The sequence below is a fragment of the Cricetulus griseus genome, chromosome 9 (genome assembly GCF_003668045.3).
Source record: "Cricetulus griseus strain 17A/GY chromosome 9, alternate assembly CriGri-PICRH-1.0, whole genome shotgun sequence".
NCBI lineage: Eukaryota > Metazoa > Chordata > Mammalia > Rodentia > Cricetidae > Cricetulus > Cricetulus griseus.
The window spans coordinates 11,136,825-11,156,291 of record NC_048602.1 but is presented as its reverse complement, the minus strand read 5'-3'; the positions used below and the strand labels follow the sequence as shown (position 1 = coordinate 11,156,291).

At 52.9% G+C, this 19,467-nt stretch overlaps 1 protein-coding gene and 1 long non-coding RNA gene across 5 annotated transcripts in view; one reads left to right on the top strand and one right to left on the bottom strand.

Moving 5' to 3' along the window:
- LOC118239340 overlaps positions 1-2,274 on the bottom strand; it is a 2,456-nt gene extending 182 nt beyond the window's left edge. The window contains exons 1-2 of the long non-coding RNA XR_004771224.1: positions 2,188-2,274; positions 1-2,101 (exon numbers count right to left, since the gene is read on the bottom strand). The exon at positions 1-2,101 is cut by the window's left edge and continues 182 nt beyond it. This is a non-coding gene — a long non-coding RNA (uncharacterized LOC118239340). The remainder of the gene's footprint in view (positions 2,102-2,187) is intronic.
- Positions 2,100-19,467, top strand: part of Npas1 (neuronal PAS domain protein 1) — a 29,444-nt gene continuing 12,076 nt past the window's right edge. For 2 of the 4 annotated variants that reach the window (XM_027431030.2, XM_027431032.2), the window contains exons 1-3: positions 2,100-2,330; positions 8,346-8,541; positions 9,391-9,626. In XM_027431030.2, the coding sequence (XP_027286831.1) occupies positions 2,312-2,330; positions 8,346-8,541; positions 9,391-9,626 (451 nt within the window). In that variant the 5' untranslated portion in view covers positions 2,100-2,311. The remainder of the gene's footprint in view (positions 2,331-8,345; positions 8,542-9,390; positions 9,627-19,467) is intronic. The other 2 variants (XM_035449418.1, XM_035449419.1) reach the window with 2 other exon arrangements.

The window sequence follows — 19,467 nt, the reverse complement described above, 5'->3', positions numbered from 1 at the left end:
AACAGACTTGGCTTGCACCTGTGAGGACCAGTGCGGGAGACCGCCAGGATTGGCATCAGTCCGAGCCTGCAGAGGATGCACCGCCTTGCTCCCTGCGGCCACCAGGGGGCAGCAGAGCACCGCCCTGCCCCGCTGCGTGCGGAGCAGAGAAGTCAAGGTTGAGGATTCTCTGTGAAGAAAGCGGGATGGGAAGCAGCAGCCGGGGTCTGGGAGCCTGGGAGAGGGTCTGTTGTAAAAGCTAGGCCCAGAATGAAAGCACCTCGCATGGCATCCGAGAAGGAGGGTAAGGACTACTCCCGTCATCCCCTCCGTCTCTCTCGGTTGGTCCATCCATCCATCCATCCATCCATCCATCCATCCATCCATGGCCTCTTATCCCCCCCACCCTGGTACCTGCATTTACTCTGCCACTGCATTAACGGGGGGTCAGAAGCCGGGCCACGCGGAGCTTTGTAGACTCAGAAAACAGATGAAGGCGGAGCGCCGGGATGCCAGGCATCCATCTGTAATCTTGGCACTGGGGAGGCTGAGGCAGGAGGAGCAGGAGTTTGAGGTCCCCTTAGGTTACACAGAACCTTGTGTCAAAAGAAAATATAGCAACAGAAAGGCTAGCTATATTGATCAGCAGGTAAAGGCACTTGCCAATAAGCCTGACGGCCTGAGTTCGATCCGTGGGACCTACATGGTGGAAGGTGAGAAGGGACTCCCTCTCTCTGGCTTCTACACACATACACAATCAATCAATCAATCAATCAATCAATCAATCGGGGCTGGAGAGAAGGCTCAGAGGGAAAAGGCACGTGCTGGTCCTCCAAAAGACCCCAGAGCCCTGGCACCCACGTCGGGCTTCTACGTTGCTGGGGATCTGACGCCCTGCCCTGGCCTCCAAAGGCATTGCGCACGTGACAAACGTTTGCACGCATATAAAAGTGAACCCTGGATCTGGAGACATGGTTGGTTCAGCGGTTCGGAGAACTGGCTGCTCTTCGAGAGGACCCAGGTTGGATTCCCAGCATCCGCACGGTGACACAATGCCCTCTTCTGGGCTCCAAGGGCATGCAAATGGTTCACAGAACACCCACACGCATAAAATTAAGTAATTTTGTTTAAAAAAAAATAAATTTGACTGTGGTGACACACAACTGTAATCCTGTCACCTGGGAGGCAGAGGCAGGTGGATTTCTGTGAGTTCAAGGCCAGCCAGGGTTACATAGTGAGCTCCTGTCTCAACGCGACAGCAAGTCTAGGGGCCTTGCTTACATGCCGGCTCAGATGCTAGAACGCTTGTGTGCATGAGGCCCTGGGTTCGAGCGCCAGGACGGAATACAAGTGTGGCGGAGCACACCTCCAATCAATCTCTGCAGGCTTGCCAGGCGTGCAAGCCCGAAACCCTGGTCCCCAGAACCCGTGTCCACAGCCAAATGCAACGGCCCCACAGCCGTAATCCCGGCGATACTACCCCGAGAAGCCAGGCAGAGGCAGGGAATGGGCCAGAAGCTCGGACTAGCTGGCCTGACACACCACGCACGCACGCACGGCAGAAACAAGCCTCTTGAAGGTTTGGAAGGAGACTCCTGGTAGCAGGTCTGTGGCCTTCGGGCGCCCTCTGGCGATCCCAAATGGAACTTGGGCCACACTACCAAACCGCCTCCTCCCAAGCAGGAGGCCTTACAACCTTGCAAGTTGTCACTGGCTCCCCGGTTCTTCTCTTTCTGCCACACCCAGCCCCAGCTGCCAGCCAATCCTGCCAGCGATACCTTTGAAATTTCGCATGAATCTCACAGACGTGGCGGCGCACGCCCTTAATCCCAGCCCGGGAGGAGCCTCTGTAGGTGTGAGACCAGCCCGGTCTGAGTTCCAGGCTAGCCAGAGCTGTATATAGGGAGAGCCAGACTCGGAGGAGTGGGGAGATGTCCCATGGCTTTTCAGGCCATCTCCCATCCTGCTCTTCTTACCCTGCTGGGCCTCATCCACGCGGAGACCTTGCTGCACAATCCGGCCAGCAGGAGGCCCGAAGCACAGACCTGGGGAAACTGGATTTAAGCCCCAGCTCCTCCCGGCCCGGGGCCTTGCTCGCTCGCTCGCTGGCACACGTGTCAGCCTAAGATGGGAAGGGTGCGATGGGTAGGACGCCCACCTTCCGCTTTGCCAGCCCTGCCCTCTTCCCTCCCTGGGGATTCCTCAAACCTTTCCTTTGGAGCCTGGGCTGAAACACCCAGCTGCCAGCATCCGGAACAAGCTCAGCAGCTTGCAGCAAGACCTTCCGGGTCACAGATGGGACACAGACATCCTCCCCCCCCCACACCCCGAAATGGAGCATGTGTCTACAGGTTTGTGACTCTGGGAGTAGTGTGTGTGTTTGAGGACACGCGTGGTTTGGGGAGCGAATACATTCCCAGCACGTGTGGGGTTTGCCAGGGCAGCTAAATTCCACACAGCTCAGCACTTTTTTGCATACTTTTGGCCAGTTTCTTTGTACTTTTATGAGACTCCAAAAGTTTTTGATCGGCAAGGTAATGAATATTGTCATGTTTGAAGTTAAAAGCTGAAATATATTTTAAAATAAATGAATAAGAGCCAGGCGTTGGTGGCCCACGCCTTTAATCCCAGCACTCGGGAGGCAGAGGCAGGCGGATCTCTGTGAGTTCGAGACCAGGCTGGTCAACAAAGCAAGTGCCAGGATAGGCTCCAAAGCTACACAGAGAAACCCTGCCTCGAAAAACAAACAAACAAAAAATAGACAAGTCAGGCTTGAAGCCTAGCAAGGTAGCTGCAAGACCCAGGACAGGCAGGGCTAGAAAGATCCTCTGTCAAAAAACAAAAAGAAAGCCAGCAGGAGGTGGTGGCATCTGCCATTAATCCCAGCACCCGGGAGGCAGAGGCAGAGGCAGACGTATCTCTGTGAGTTCGAGGCCAGCCTGGTCTCCAGAGCGAGTGCCGGGATAGGCTCCAAAGCTACACAGAGAAACCCTGTCTCCAATAAATAAATAAATAAATAAATAAATAAATAAATAAATAAATAAGAAAAGGAGAAGAGAAACTGGGAAGGGTGGTCTACACACATTTAATCCCACACTTGGAAGGCAGAGGCAGGCAGAGTTCAAGCCAGCCTAGTCTATATAGAGAATTCCAGGCTAGCCAAGGCTGTGTGTGTGTGTGGCTTAGTGTGACTGGAATCCACCTAGTAGAGTTGGCTGTGCCATACCTCAATGGTAGAGGTTTGCCTAGACTGCCCCTTAAGGGGCTGGGTGCATGGTTCAGTGGTAGAGCCCCTGCCTAGAATCCCCCAGTGAGGGGCTGGGGGTGTGGCTCAGTGGTAGAGCCCCTGCCTAGAATCCCCCAGTGAGGGGCTGGGCTGGGGATATTGTTCAACAGTAGAGTGAGTGGGCTATCATGCAGGAGGCCCTAAATTGCATCCCCAGCACCACAAAAAATAGTTACTGGTGAGTGTGTGTGTGTGTGTGTGTGTGTGTGTGTGTGTGTTATATCCCATTTACAAGTTAAGATAGACATAAGCCTGAAGAAAATGTATTTTACCTTTTCCCAAGATAGGGAATTGAACCTAGGACTTCATGCATGCTGGTCAAGTTCTCAACCACTGAGCTACACCCTGCCCCCAGCATCGGGAAAATGTCCCGAGGGGGACAAAGGACTGCCTCTGGATAGAGAGGAGACAGAGGTGGCACATAGGAAAACGGCAGTCTATAAAGATACAAGGAGAAGCCCTGTGTTAGGATGAGGTGCTCAATTTTTTATGTATTTGGTTGGTTGGTTGGTTGGGTTTGGGGTTTTTTTGAGACAGGGTTTTAACTGTGTAGTCCTGGAACTCACTCTGTAGACCAGGCTGATCTCGAACTCAGAGTTCTCCCTGCCTCTTTCTCCCAAACGTTGGAGCCACCAACACCTGACTCCAATAGAGTCAGCTTCCCTCGGAAACTTCGCAAGCCAGGCCTCCATCTTCTGCATTCCCTTTGACATTTCCAAATCAGCACGAGTCAGGGCTGTGGCAGCAGTACCCTGCCCCATAGTGCCAACTTGACTTAGTTAGGGTTTCTATAGCTGTGACGAAACTGGGGAGGAAAGTGTTTTATTTGGCTTACAGTTCTGTATTGTCATTCACCACTGAAGGAAATCAGGACAGGAACTCAAACAAGGCAGGATCCCGGAGGCGGGAGCTGACGCAGAGGCCACGAAAGGATGCTGCTTGCTGGCTTGCTCAGTCTGCTTTCTTACAGAACCCAGGGCCACCAGCCCAGGGACGGCACCACCCACAGTGGTCCTTTCTCATTAATCATTAAGAAATATCCTAAGCCGGGCATTGGTGGCGCACCCCTTTAATCCCAGCACTCGGGAGGCAGAGGCAGGTGGATCTCTGTGAGTTCGAGACCAGTCTGGTCTACAAGAGCTAGTTCCAGGACAGCCTCCAAAGCCACAGAGAAACCCTGTCTCAAAAAACCAAAAACAAAAACAAAAAAAGAAAGAAATGTCCTAAAAGAACAAACAAACAAAAAATACCCTAAGGTCGGGCAGTGGTGGTGCATGCCTTTAATCCCAGAACTCTAGAGGACAGCCTCCAAAGCCACAGAGAAACCCGGGGGGCGGGGGCACAAAACAAAACAGACTCCAACACACACCCCAAAGCACTTTTGGTTATGGTGTTTATGACAACAGTACAGAGTAACCAGAGACCTTGGGCTGCCTCTTGAGGCTGGCATGTCACCTTCCTTGGGCCACAGAGCCAGCCAAAGTGCGTTTAGATCTGTTAGGGTTTCTGTTGCTGTGATGAAACACCATGACCAAAAGCAACTTGGGAGGAAAGGGTTTATTTGGCTCACACTTCCCTATCACTGTTCGTCACTGGAAGAAGTGAGGACAGGAGCTCCACAGGGCACCTGATGTTCGGGGGGGGGGGGGGGGGGCTTCCGAGCTGAAGGTGTAGGATGACCTGTGGGAGACAGAAGGCCCCTGGCTTGCACACCCTGTCCCTGCCCTGGGTTGGGGGATTACAACAGCCCTTCCATTTCCATTAATTAATGAATTTGTTTATTTTATCTGAGTTAGGCTTTAGGAAGTGGGAAAGATGGGGAGAGGGGGAGGGGCACAGACTCGAGCCATGATTTAGGCAACATGCTCGTTAACACGACAGCTTGGTGGAGGTCTTCAGTAAAGATCAGCCCCCCCCCCCCCCCCCGTTCATGTATTTGTTGTTTTTTCAAGACAGGATTTCTCTGTAGCTTTGGAGCTTGTTTTGGAACTTGCTATATAGCCCAGGCTGGCCTCGAACTCACAGAGATCCTCCTGCCTCTGCCTCCCTCCCGAGTGCTGGGATTAAAGGCGTGCAATGCCACCACTGCCTGGCCTGGCCTGGCTTCTTGTATTTACCTATTGACAGTTCTTCCGTTTTTAGACTGGTTTATTTATGTGTGTGGCATGTGTGCTATAGTACACCAATGCAGGACAGGAGAGAAAGTCAGCAGCCAGTGTTCTCACCGCTCTGTGGATTCAGGGTCCGGCTCAGGTCATCAGATGTGACAGCAAGAGCTCTTAACCACTGAGCCATCTCTGGTTTGGTTTGTTTGTTTGTTTTCTTTCTTTTTTCATTTTCTTTTTTTCTCTGTTGTTGGGGTGTTTGTTGTTGTTGTTTGTTTGTCTTTTGAGACAGGGTTTCTCTGTGTGGCTTTGGAGCCTGTTTTGGAATTTAATCTGTAGACCAGGCTGGCCTCAAACTCAACAGAGACCCGCCTGCCTCTGCCTCCCGAGTGCTGGGATTAAAGGCATGTGCCACCACTGCCTGGCTTGGCAAAACACTCTTACATACAGAATAAAATTAAGCCAGGCTTGGAGAGATGGCTCAGAGGTTAAGAGCACAGGCTGCTCTTCCAGAGGTCCTGGGTTCAATTCCCAGCAACCACATGGTGGGTCACAACCATCTATAATGAGATCTGGTGCCCTCTTCTGGCCTGCAGGCATAAATCTTAAAAAAAAAATAATAATAAAGGCTCACTGGGCGGTGGTGGTGCATGCCTTTAGTCCCAGCACTCAGGAGGCAGAGGCAGGCGGATCTCTGTGAGTTCGAGGCCAGCCTGGTCTACTGTGCAAGTTCCAGGACAGGCTCCAAAGCTACAGAAAAATTGTCATGAAAAACAGTAAAAGAGCTCAAGACCAGCCTGGGTTACATGAGACCCTGTGTGTGTGTGTGTGTGTGTGTGTGTGTTTGTGTGTGTGTGTGTGTGTGTTCACATGCATGCCACGGTTCCAGTACACGCGGAGGTCAGAGGGCAAAACTGTATGTTTTCCTTCCTTCTTACCTTGCTTGAGACAGTCCTTTGCTGTGTAACCAGGCTAGCTGCCCCCCACCCCCACCCCCACCTCCACCCCCGGCTCTGCTCCCGGGGATCTCTTGCGGCGCCCTGCAGGAGCGCCAGGATTACAGAAGCAGACCACTGCCTTTGACTTCATGGGAACTCTGGGGATTTGAACTCAGGTCCTCACACTCTCGTAGCAAGCTTTACGCGCCGAGCCCTTCATTCTCCCTGCCCGGCTGCTCTGTATTCTCTCCTGTTTTACTGCGTTTGAGACAGGGTCTCACTCTGAATCCCAGACTAGGCTGGAGCTCATTTCATAGCCCAGGCTTGCCTCCAACTCGTGCAGTCCTCATTGTCCCAAAGGCTGGGATTAACAAATGAAAGCCAACACACCCCACTGGCTCCAGGTATCATTTTTAAAGCTGGGCGCCCACAGTTTGGGGTGCTAGTCCCAGGAGACAAGACCTAGGGAGCCCTGGACAGCTGAGTTCCCTAAACAACCAAGACCTGGGTGGGGGAAGGGGTGAGGTGTCCTCCAAGTCCTGCCCTGAGTGGGGACTGGCACCCTGGAATTTTCTTCTGGGGAGGGAGACCGTCAAAGGCCTGGATTTACGTCTGGCGGGGGGGGGGGGGACACTGCCATCTGAGTGATACTCTTACTGAATCATGGTGCAGATTGCCCTCGGGGTGCCCAGGGGCCGCTGAGGGGCTCCATCCTTTGAGGAGAGGCTTGACCCTGGACCTGCCTGATGCGGCCGTGGGTGGAGTAAGGCAACTCCACACCGGGCCAGCCGGACACCACCGGGATGGGAACTATCCAGCAGGCAGAGGCGCGCGGGGGGGGGGGGGGAGTGGGGAGGCGGCGCTGGGCGGGGCCTTTGTGGGCGGGGCCGGCACAGGCCCCGCCCCTCGTCGCCGCTGTCCGTGGTCTCCAAGTCTGCGAGCCCTAGCCCGCTCGCCCAGGGTCTATGGAGCTGCCCCTCCGCGCCACCCGGCCGGCCCCACGCCGCGCCCCGAGCCCACCCCACGGCCAGGTAACCCGGTCGGGAGTGTGCCGGACACCTGAAGGCTTGGCGGGAGGGAATGGGTTGGGGTGGGGGGGGGACCCCTGGGTCTTGCTGGCATGCGGGATCGAGACTCTGGTTGGTGACCTGGAGGCCACGGCGCCAGGACGACTGTACCGGCGGGGTCCTGAGAGTGGTGCGTGTTTGTGGGGGGTCCAGCCGCGCAGGCTCAGGGCACTAGACGTCAGAGCGTTTGGGGAAGGCTTGGGGGCCACCTGAATGCTGGGGACACGCGCGGCCTGGACCCCTAACGGTGAAGAGGGCACAGCCACTTCGGACACGTCCCCGGTTCTAGGGGATCTGGGTTCCAGAACACCCGGGTCCCGAGTGTCGCGTCCATCCCGGAGTCACAGTGGCCAGCGGTGTCCCTGGGCCGGGGTCTCCCGCCCTGGTCTTTAGGGAGGAAGTTGTGGCTTGGGACATATTTAGCAACCGGGTCAGGTGGTGCCACCCCAGGGGCTCGAACGCTTCCTGGGCAGGGTTTGGGGTGGGGTCCCTCTGTCCTCCGTGCCTCCTTAGCCCAGGCTAGGAAATGGGTGCAGCTTTGGCAGACCTGGGGAGTGGGATCCCCCCTCCCGGGGGGGTGGGTGGTTTTGGGGGAGGGGGACGGATCCCCTGGGGTTGTTGGGAGCTTTGATGGGGCTGGAGCCCGGAGCGTCGGGGCCCTGGCGAGGCGCCCGCCCCGAGCGCAGCTTGGGCATGCTTGGCACGCAGCGCGCGGGCCGGTCCGATCCGTATGCGCGCCGCGTGCGCCCATTGGTATGCGGGAGCCGGCCCGGCGCGGGCGTGAGGCGGGCGAGCTGGCGGGCCGCGCGGGGGAGGCGGCGGCGGGGCACGTCCTCACCCGGAGCGCCAGGGTGGGAGCCGCGGCTTCCCCCACACACACACACACACCGGGAAGGGGAAACTGAGGCACGCATCCAAGCCGTTTCTCGGCCGGACCCTTGGGGACCAGCACGCGCCTCACTTTCCCTAGATATCCTTCCCCCCCCAGGGGACCGAGCCCCGCCTGAGACTCCTTCGCGCCTGAATTCTCCAGTCCCCGCCGAGATGGCCACCCCGTATCCCAGAAGCGGCGGCCGAGGTGATGTCAAGTGCGGGGGCGGCCGTGGAGCCAGCGTCCCCTGGGATTTCCTGCCCGGGTTAATGGTCAAGGCCCCGCCAGGACCCTGGTGAGCAAATCTGATGCCCCTGACCATGGCCTTGTCCCCCCCCCAAAGGTGTGCCCGGGGGTGGGGGGACTTCACAGCCTCCAGGATGAGAATTCACACTCAGGTCAGTGCTCGCCTGACCTTGCGCCTAGACTTGGTCACCCTCGCCTATTCCGGAGTTGGGTTTTTAGTCCCACAGCTCCGAATTCACCCCACCCCACCCCGCGACATTGTCAGACCATGGAGAGGGGGCTCTGTCCCCAGCCGATCCCAGTGGCCTGACATGCCAACACTCTGTAAACTGAAGCAGGAGGCTCGCCAGTTCAAGGCCAGCCTGGGCAAAATAGAGAGATCGTGTCTCAAGAAGCAAAAAAACAAGAGCCTGGGTGTGGTTGCTCGGGCCTTTTTCATCTGGCTACTCGGGAGGCAGAGGCAAGCAAATCTCTGTAAATTCAAGGCCAGCCTGGGTCTACATCGTGAGATTCCAGTCTCAACAAGAAAAAAATAAATAAAATAAAATAAAATAAAACAGGCAGGAGGGAGGTATGTAGCTCAGTGGCAAAGTGCTGAAAACCCTGGGTTCAACCCTTACAATAATAACAACAACAATAATAGTTGTTCTTATTAAATAAAAACTCTGTCGCCAGCACTCGGGAGGCAGAGGCAGGTGGATCTCTGTGAGTTCGAGGCCAGCCTGGTCTCCAGAGCGAGTGACAGGATAGGCTCCAAAGCTACACAGAGAAACCCTGTCTGGAAAAAAAAAGAAAAAAAGACTCTGTCCCTAAAGCCAACAGGGCTGTAGAATTGGCACTCAGGTCTGTCCCGCTGCCCGGGGCCCTTACTGACGCCTCCTCCACGCCGCTCGCCCAGCCTGCAGGCGCAGCGCAAGGAGAAGTCCCGCAACGCGGCGCGCTGGCGGCGCGGGAAGGAAAATCTAGAGTTCTTCGAGCTGGCCAAACTGCTCCCTCTGCCCGGTGCCATCTCCAGCCAACTGGACAAGGCGTCCATCGTGCGTCTCAGTGTCACTTACCTCCGCCTGCGACGCTTCGCTGCGCTGGGGGCGCCGCCCTGGGGGTTGCGGGCCGTCGGGCCTCCGTCGGGCCTCGGTGAGTGCGCATGCGCATGCTGCCAAATCCTTCCCCTGCCACCCCGCCCCCCAGACTTGGGGACAGGATTGAGAAAGCCAGACCCGCCCTGGCCCGGCTCCTGGAGAGTCCCCCAGTCCCTTTGTGGGTTCCTAACTGGTGACTTGGGGGTCTCTAGAGGACACAAAGTTGAGATTTTTTTAATAAACTTTTTGTCCTAAGACAGAATCTGGCAACAATCCAGATCACTAGGTTATTAATATTGTCGTTGTCGGGTTTTTATGAGACAGAGTCTTACTATGTAGCTCAGGCTAGCCTGGGACTTGCTCTGGAGACCAGGCTGGTCTCCAACTCACAGAGATCCACCTGCCTCTGCCTCCGAGTGCTGGGATTAAAGATAGACACCATGACTCAGGCCTGGCTGTTCTCTTTCAGACAATGCCTCCTGTAGACTGGCTTGGCCTTAAATTTGATATTAGCAGAGGCTAGCCCTGAATTTAGGATCCTCCTGCCTCCAACTCCTCCTCAATGCTGGGGGAATACAGATGTCTGCCCCCACACCGAGGAGAGGCTATTGATTTTGTTAGGGTAGACGAACCGTTACAGTCACAAAAGAAGTGTCCAGCTTTAGAGCCTCCTGTCCCCAGGTCTCCACTCAACCAGTAAGGAAAATCTCCCGGCCTGAGCCTGTGGCGTTCCAGGGGACACTGGGACTCTGGGGGCTGAATTCCTCATTTAGGGTGAGGAGGCAACACTGTGCCTAGGGAGGATAAGGGTGGATGATCAGGAAGGTACTACATGGTGGCATTAGCTATGTGGCCATCCCCGGCCCTCAGCCCCCTAGCTCTGCAGTCCGAGGTAGGTGGCTCCCCTTCTTTCTGTGTAGCCTTTAAAAACAAAAATGGAAGTGACCATCAAAATTGCCCCCTTCAGACTGACCAGAGACAAATGAGCATCTGCCAGGCCCCTGGAACTCCCTGCAAAGAACGGGCAAGCCAGCCTTCAGAATGTGGCCTGTGTCACCTAATCACCGATAGGTGTGATCGTGTGTGATAGATAGCATTGTGAGTGCCCAGGACCTAAGGGGAGACACACACTGCCAAAGTCCCCGCCCTGCCAAAGTGTGGCGGTGAATGGCTTCCACCCCAGTGCTCCTGAGGCTGAAACTGGAGGATCACCACGACTAAGAGAGATTCCGTCTCAAATCAGAAACAAACAAAGCCAGGCACGGTGGCACTTTCATCCCTACTCTCAGGAGGCAAAGGCGGGCAGATCTCTGTGGGTTTGGGTCCAGCCTGCTCTTCACAGCGAGTCCTAAGGTCAGCCTGGGCTACATGAGCTCCTGTCTCAAAAAAAAAAGATGAATTAACTAATAGAAAGGGCGGGACATGAAGCGGAAAGTCCCTGCCCATGTGATGCATTAGGGAAAAATATATAATCTATAATGTGTAAAGAGTAGAACTATGTAAGACGTCAACACACACACACACACACACACACACACACACACACACACACACACACAACATCTCATTAATCCTTCTTCCCACTAATACATAGAAGTGTTAGATTTCATCCTGCTATTTTATAGGTGTTACCTGAGGTCACAGGTGAAGAAGCCCCGCCCAACCGAATAATAGGGTGTCCTTAGGGTGGGGTTGGAGAGGGTTCCTGTTCCCTTCCTACCCTAGTGCCTAGGGAGGAGGTGGGGGGGGAGAGAAAATAGCATTGATTAAGCCCCGCAATAAATCACCATTTAAATTTAAATAATCCGGCTTCCCAGGCGGTAATTAGGCGAATTGACTGGCGTTGAGAGAATGCGGCATTAGAGAGGCTGATTACCGTCATTACGGGCGCACATGTTGTTCGCGGCGGGGGATAAACATCTTGTCTATTGTCCTGGAGCCCCAGGGAGGGAAGAGGGGGGCTGAGAGAGCCCTGACGGTGTCCAGGCCCCCAATACTTGCAGGGGCATTGGGAGGCTCCGAGGGAGAGGGGCTCACTCTGGTCACAGCTCCCTGGCTGCTTCCCCAGGGTTCACCCGGGCGTGGGAACTCACTGATCCCCGCAGTGTGCGTGGGTGGTTCAACATCCTCTGCCTCTGCCCACAAATTAACTGTCTGAAGACATCTTGGGCTAGACGCCCATTGTATAGCCCTGGGAAACTGAGGCCCAGGGAGGTATTTGCCCAAAGTCACACAGAGGGAACCTGGTGGCTATTTGATTTTTTTTTTCCCCCCCGAGACAGGTTTTTCTCTGTGCAGCCCTGACTGACCTGGAACTCGTTCTGTAGACCAGGCTAGCCTTGAACTCATAGAGAATCACCCTGCCTCTATCTCCCAAATGCTGGGATTAAAGGCACGCACCACTGCTCCACTTGGTTCATTTTCTATAAGGGTCTTTTGTTCGTTTTTTTGTTTTTGCTTGTTTAAAGGATACTGATTTCTTTTTTTTTATTATTATTTTTAAGATTTATTTATTATGTATACAGTGTTCTGCCAGCATGTATGCCTGCAGGCCAGAAGAGGGCACCAAATATCATTACAGATGGTTGTGAGCCAACATGTGGTTGCCGGGAATTGAACTCAGGACCTCCGGAGGAGCAATCAATCAGTGCTCTTAACCTCTGAGCCATCTCTCCAGTCCCCTTTTGTCCGTTTTTTTTTTGTTTGTTTGTTTTTGTTTTGTTTTGTTTTTGTTTTTTGTTTTTTGTTTGGTTTTTGTTTTTGTTTTTTGAGACAGGGTTTCTTTGTGGCTTTTGAGGCTGTCCTGGTACTAGCTCTTGTAGACCAGGCTGGCCTCGAACTCACAGAGATCCACCTGCCTCTGCCTCCCGAGTGCTGGGATTAAAGGTGTGTACCACCAACGCCCAACCTTTTGTTCGTTTATTCGTCTTATTTTGCTTATTTTTTGTTTGTTTCCTTTGTTTTGTTTTTTGAGACAGGGTTTCTCTTTGTAGCCCTGGCTATCTTGGAACTCTGTAGACCAGGCTGGCCTCACACTCAGAAATCCGCCTGCCTCTGCCTCCCAAGTGCTGGGGTTAAAGGTGTGCGCCACCTCTGCCTGGTGAAGATTTTTAATCTTCTGTGTATGGGTGTTTTGCTTGCATGCGTCTCTCTGTACACGGCTGCCAGGTGTTCACGGAGGCCAGAAGAAGGCACTAGATCCCTTGAAAGTGGTGTTATAGACAGTTTCCAACCACCATGTGGATGCTGGGAATTGAACCTGGGTCCTCTGGAAAAGCAGCCGGTGCTCTTAACCTCTGAGCCATCCCTTTTCCCTTTTCCTTCTCTTCCCAAGTCTCTTTAAATTCTTTATTTATTTGGTGTTCATGGATGTAAGGGATGCACACAGCTCTGCACGTATGCCGAGGGACAATGACAACTTGTGGGTGTGGGTTCTCTCTTTCCACCATGGGGGTCCCTGGGAACAAACTCAGGTTGTCAGGCTTAACTGCTGAGACTTCTCACCGGACATCGCTATTGACAGGGTCTCACTAAGTAACCCTGGCTGGCCTGGAACTCCCTATATGGTCTGAGAGACCTTGAACTCAAAGATCTACCTAACTCTTGTCTCCAGATTGTAGGATTAAAGATGTGGACTACCACCCCTGGGCTTATTTTTATTATTTTTTAAAAGTTGTTTTGTTTAAAAAAATAAAATAAAAAATGTATGTGATCTCCAGGCAGCAGTGGCTCATGCCTTTAATCCCAGCACTCAGGTGGCAGAGGCAGGTGGATGTCCGTGAGTTCGAGGCCAGCCTGGTCTCCAGAGTGAGTGAACAGCCAGGGCTATACAGAGAAACCTTGTCTCAACAAAATGAAACAAAAAGTATATGTACGTGTTTGTGCCTATATATGTTTATGTGCACAGTGTGTGTGCAGCTGGAAAAGGCCAGCGGGCGTCAGATCCCCAGCAGCTGAAGTTACAGGTGGTTGTAAGCCACCCAACCTGGGTGCTGGGGACCCAACTCAAGTCCTCTGCAAGAGCAGTATTGTTTTTTGTTTCTTTTGTCTTTTGAGACAGTTTCTCTGAGTATCCCCAAACTCGGAGATCTGCCTGCCTCTGCCTCCTTAGCCCAGGGGATTAAAGGTGAGCACCACCTCTGCCCAACTTTTTCTTTGTTTGTTTATGTGCTTTCTAATGGTTTATCTGTTTTTATTTGTTGTCCATTGATTGAAGCTTTGCCTTGCATGTATGTCTGTGCGAGAGTGTCAGATCCCCTGGAACTTGAGTTACAGACGGTTGTGAGCTGTCATGTGGGTGCTGGGAATTGAACCTGGGTCCTCTAGAAGAGCAGCCGGTGCTCTTCACCACAGAGCCATCTCTCAAGCCCTTGGTTCATGTGTTCTTAACTGCTGGACCATCCAGTAGGAGGGTGAACCCATGTGGAGGTGTCAATCCTTGCTCCTGTCTTTTTTTTTTTTTAATTGATGTATCTTTTTTTTATTTTAAAGATCATCCAAGCTGGGCTTCTTTTTTTTAAGATTTTATTTATTTTTATTATGTATACAACATTCTGCTTCCATGTCTATCTGCACACCAGAAGAGGGCACCAGATCTTATAACTGATGGTTGTGTGCCACCATGAGGATGCTGGGAATTGAACTCAGGACCTCTGGAAGACCAGTCGATGCTCTTAACCTCTGAGCCATCGCTCCAGCCCTTGATATATCTTTTTTTATTTTTTTAAGTTTATGTATTCTTTTAAAATTTATTTTGCATTCCAATGACAGTTCTCCCTCCCACCCCTGCTCCTGCCCCCCCCCCAGCCCCCATCAACCTCACCCCCTCCATCCTCCATCCGTTTTTTTTTTTTTTTTTTTGAGATAAGGTCTGTTGTTCCCTGCTGCTTAGGCCCAGCTAGCTGGCCCAGGGGTTCCCAGGGAGTCTCCATCTCTCATCTCCCAGCAGGAATATGGAATTACCAAGTCCATGGGCTCTGGGGATTCGAACTCAAGTCTCCACGCTTGTGGAGCAAACACTTTACCACTGAGCCATCTCCCCAGCTCTCTCCCCCAGTCGTTTGTTCACTGAGCCCAAGGAGTGGGGATTAGGCCAGGAAGTGCTCAATAGACAGTGGCTGAGCGTGTGACACGCCCTCCACAGGTGGGATGCCACTGTAGGAGGATGTGCCCATTGAACTGAGACCCTGAAGGAATGAGCGAGCCAGCCGAGCCGTGAGAAGGGCCAGGCAGAGGGCAGGACTGTAACACAGGGCCTGAGGCAGGCAAAAACCAGAAGAAAGCAGTGAGGGCTAGACTGGACGGGGCAGGGGGGGGGCCGCGGGGATTGGGGGGATGAATTTAGGAGTCAGAGAAAGCCAGGAGGTGAAGATAGGAGGGAAAGAGAACCCAGAAACTCCCAGGAGTGATCTAGACGGGCACAATACCCTAGCTACTGTATACCTGTCTGTGGCCCTGGAAACCGCTGATGTACAAAACCCGTTTCACTCTCTCTAGACCCATTTTACAAGTAGAGTCGATGAACTGCGCACAGAATGGCTCAGTCAGGGCGGGGGTGGGGGGGGCGGCTTAGGTGGTGGAGCATTTACCTAGCATGTTGGAGGCTCTGGGTTCCACCCCAGTATTTCTCGAACCAGGCACAGAGCAGGGCTGTCATCCTAGGGTCCAGGAAGTGGGCACAGGAGGATCTGGAGTTCAAGGTCATTTTGGGGTGAATAGTGAGCTCCAGGCTAGCCTGGGCTACGTGACACAGAAAGAAAGGGAAGGAGAGGGGAGGGAAGGAAGGAAGGAAGGAAGGAAGGAAGGAAGGAAGGAAGGAAGGAAGGAAAAAGGGAGGGAGAGAGAGGAAGGAATAATCAATGGTAAATCACATGTTTAATCCCAGCACTCAGGAGGCAGAGGCAGGCAGATCTCCAGGAGTTCAAGGCCAACCTGATATACACAGAGAAACCCTGGAGAGAGAGAGAGAGAGAGAGAGAGAGAGAGAGAGAGAGAGAGAGAGGTTTCCCTCCGTGTCAATGCAGCCCTGTGAGAACAGACACTTAAATGATGGGACACCCCTTTTCCAGGCCCCAGAGTCATGAAGACCTAGCCCTTCGTCCCAAATGACCCAAGACAGAAGACTTATACAATGGGAAAGGAGTCGGGCAGTGTTGGCGCACGCCTTTAATCCCAGCACTCAGGAGGCAGAGGCAGGAGGATCCCTGAGAGTTCGAGGCCAGCCTGGTCTACAAAGCGAGTTCCAGGACAGCCAGGGCTACACAGAGAAACCCCGTCTTGAAAAAAAAGACAAAAAGAATGGGAAGAGAGAGAACCCGCTGGAAACTCCTCCTCCCTCCCCCCCCACCATCCCTCTCAGTCTTCCACCTTCACCCCGGTATTGGCTGACAAATGTTTATTAAATGAAGAATTATTAAGTGAACAAGTGATTTCAGGGGATTGGGGCTTCAGGAGGGGCAGGGGAGACACCTGTTGAATTGGGGGATGGACGCGGAGGGGGCTGTGGGCAGGAGTGGAGAGCTGTCAGGTTTGGGGAGGCAGAAATGGGGGTATGAAGGCATCCGTCAGCAATCCTAGGCACACCCTGGGCATCCTTGTGACAGGGGATGGGCCATGTGCACGGGGTGGGGGCAGCAGGTCCCCAAGCTTCCCCCCCCCCGTGCGCCCCCATCCCAACGCGCCCATTAATGCCGTTAATTGCAGCATCTTGGTCTGACCTGGGCTGATCCGCGGAGAGGGAAAATGAAGGAATTAGCAAAAATGACAGGGGAAAATTGCCACAATTAGCAGGCAGCATTGTTCCCGCCTGTCACGGGGCTGCCTGGAGCTTGGGTGTGAGGGGAGGGGGTCCCCATCACCCCCTACACTTATTGTTCCTGGAGGTTCAGATGAGGAGGAACAGCGGTCAGATGTGGGGGGGGGGTCCCTGGGCTAGGGAGGACTGGGGTAGACTCTTGACTGACTTGGAGCAGGGGTGACATGTCCCTGCCTAGGAACAGGAGTAATCACACCTTTATTTACTCTATGTGTTTCTCCATCATGCTGACCACATGCTTGGCAGCCGAGGAGCTCAGACCTCTGCAGCAAACCCCCGAAAGAGGAAACTGAGGCCCAAGGAGGGAGAGGTGACTCCAGGCCCTCAGCCTAGCAGAGAGAAGTGTCCTCTGACAGTGTCGCCAGCATGCTTGAATCTACGGGGGGGGGGGGCAGAGTGTCGTCCTCTGCAGCAATAGTCTTTTGGGTGACATTCAGGACTGCCAACCACCAACAGGAGGTCTCCTGACTGAGAGGGAGGGACTGTGTCATCCAACCTATGTCTTAGAGGAATTTATGTCTCTCTGAAATTTTAAATTTCTCCTCTTCCTTGTATATGTCTTCATTGCCTCATCACATCTCCCGAAGTTGCTCTTTTATGCCATGGTTTACTATATAAAAATATCAGCAGATGCCGGGCATTGGTGGCACACGCCTTTAATCCCAGCACTTGGGAGGCAGAGGCAGGTGGATCTCTGTGAGTTCGAGACCAGCCTGGGCTACGAGAGCGAGTTCCAGGACAGCCTCAAAGCCACAGGGAAACCCTGTCTCGAAAAACCAATATATATATCAACAGATGTAGCACAGCCGAAGCAGCCCTGCCTAGAATCCCCCAGTGAGGGGCTGGGGACGTGGCTCAGTGGTAGAGCCCCTGCCTAGAATCCCCCAGTGAGGGGCTGGGGGGCGTGGCTCAGTGGAAGTGTATCTGCCTAACATGTACAAGGCTCTAGGATCAATCCATAGCACTGAAAGAGAGAGAGAGAGAGAGAGAGAGAGAGAGAGAGAGAGAGAGAGAGAGAGAGAAAGTGAAAAGACTGTACTCCAGCCTGGAGGAGCATCCCTGTCAGTCTAGTTCTCAGGAAACTAAGACAAGAGAATGGCAAATTTGGGTCAAACCTGGGCTGTTTATTAAGATTCGATGTTAAACAAACTAAAAAAGTTATGCAAAATTTATCCAGGATAAAATTATCTTTTTTTTTACTTATATTGTTTATTATGTGAGCATAAGTATGTAGGCAGGGCACAGCACACGAGTGGAGCTCACAATTTGCAAGAATCAAGTCTCATTCGCTCACACAGATTCTGGGGATCAACTCATATCTCCAAACTTGATAGCTCAGGCTTTTATCCACTAAATCATTTCATCAACATTTGAAAATTTTATTGATTGATTTCTACATGTGTGGGTGTTTTACCTGCATGTCGGTCTGTGTACCATATGTGTGCAATGCCCACAGAGGCCAGAAGATGGCATCAAATTCCCAGAGACTGGGGTGACAGAGGGCTGTGAGCAGCTGTGGAACAGAACTTCAGCAAGAGCTCTTAACCATTGAAGCATCTCTGCACAAACACACACACACTCAGACACACACACTCACATATACACACCCACACACATATGCCCAGATGCATACATACTCAGACAACACACACACACACACACACACACACACACACACACACACTGGTCACACTGTACTCTGGCTGGTCTGGAACTTGCTGTGTAGACAAGGCAGGGTTTGCTTGTTTGTTTGTCTTTCGAGACAGGGTTTCTCTGTGACTTTGGAGGCTGTCATGGAACTAGCTCTTGTAGACCAGGCTGGTCTGGAACTCACAGAGATCGGCCTGCCTCTGCCTCCCGAGTGCTGGGACTAAAGGTGTGCACCACCAACGCCCGGCTTGACAAGGCAGTTTTAGAGTATTAAAATCAACACCATTTACTGCAGGGACCGTGTTGCAAGAGCATCACCTATATCCAATCATTTCCCTCACTCCCAAAGGATTCCCACAGGCACGGAGCAGCCAACCACAGACCTGCTTTCTGTTGCCATGGGGGTTCCCTTGCATCGGGGCTGGAGAGATGGCTCAGAGGTTAAGAGCACTGCTTGCTCTTCCAAAGGTCCTGAGTTTGATTCCCAGCAACCACATGGTGGCTCACAACCATCTGTAATGGGATCTGGTGCCCTCTTCTGGCATCCAAGCACACATGTAAGCAGAATACTGTGTACATAATAAATAAATAATTAAAAAAACAAAACCTTGCATCACATACCAAAGCTTCATTCCTCTTCATGGTTAGATAATATCCCTCTGAATGGATATACCACATTTGTTTATCCATCCCTTGGAGGATGGACATTTGGGTAGTGTGTGTGTGTTTGTGTGTGTGTGTGTGTGTGTGTACTGCTCTTTCAGTGTGTGTACAGCACTCCTCAAATACCTATTTTCAGTTCACTGGGTTGTGAAGGGATTGCCAGAGGTTTACATCATAATTTTTTTATTTGTTGAAGAATCACCAAACTGTTTTCTTCAGCTGCTACTCTAGTTTACATTCTACCCTGAAGGGTAAGAGAATCCAATTTCTCTAACCACTCTTTTGTTTTTCTTTGTCTTACGTTGTTGTTTTTCAGGGCAGAAGATTGAACCCAGGGGCATATGAATGCTAGCCAAGCACTCTACCACTGAGCCACACCCCCTCCCCTCACTGGGGAATTCTAGGCAGGGGCTCTACCACTGAGCCACGCCCCCAGCCCCTCACTGGGGGATTCTAGGCAGGGGCTCTACCACTGAGCCACGCCCCCAGCCCCTCACTGGGGGATTCTAGGCAGGGGCTCTACCACTGAGCCACGCCCCCAGCCCCTCACTGGGGGATTCTAGGCAGGGGCTCTACCACTGAGCCACGCCCCCAGCCCCTCACTGGGGGATTCTAGGCAGGGGCTCTACCACTGAGCCACACCCCCAGCCCCTCACTGGGGAATTCTAGGCAGGGGCTCTATCACTTAGCTATGTTGTTAGCCCTTTTAGTTTTTAAGATAGGGTCTCATTTGTAGCCCAGGCAAGCCTTGAGTTCAGCCTGCCAGGTA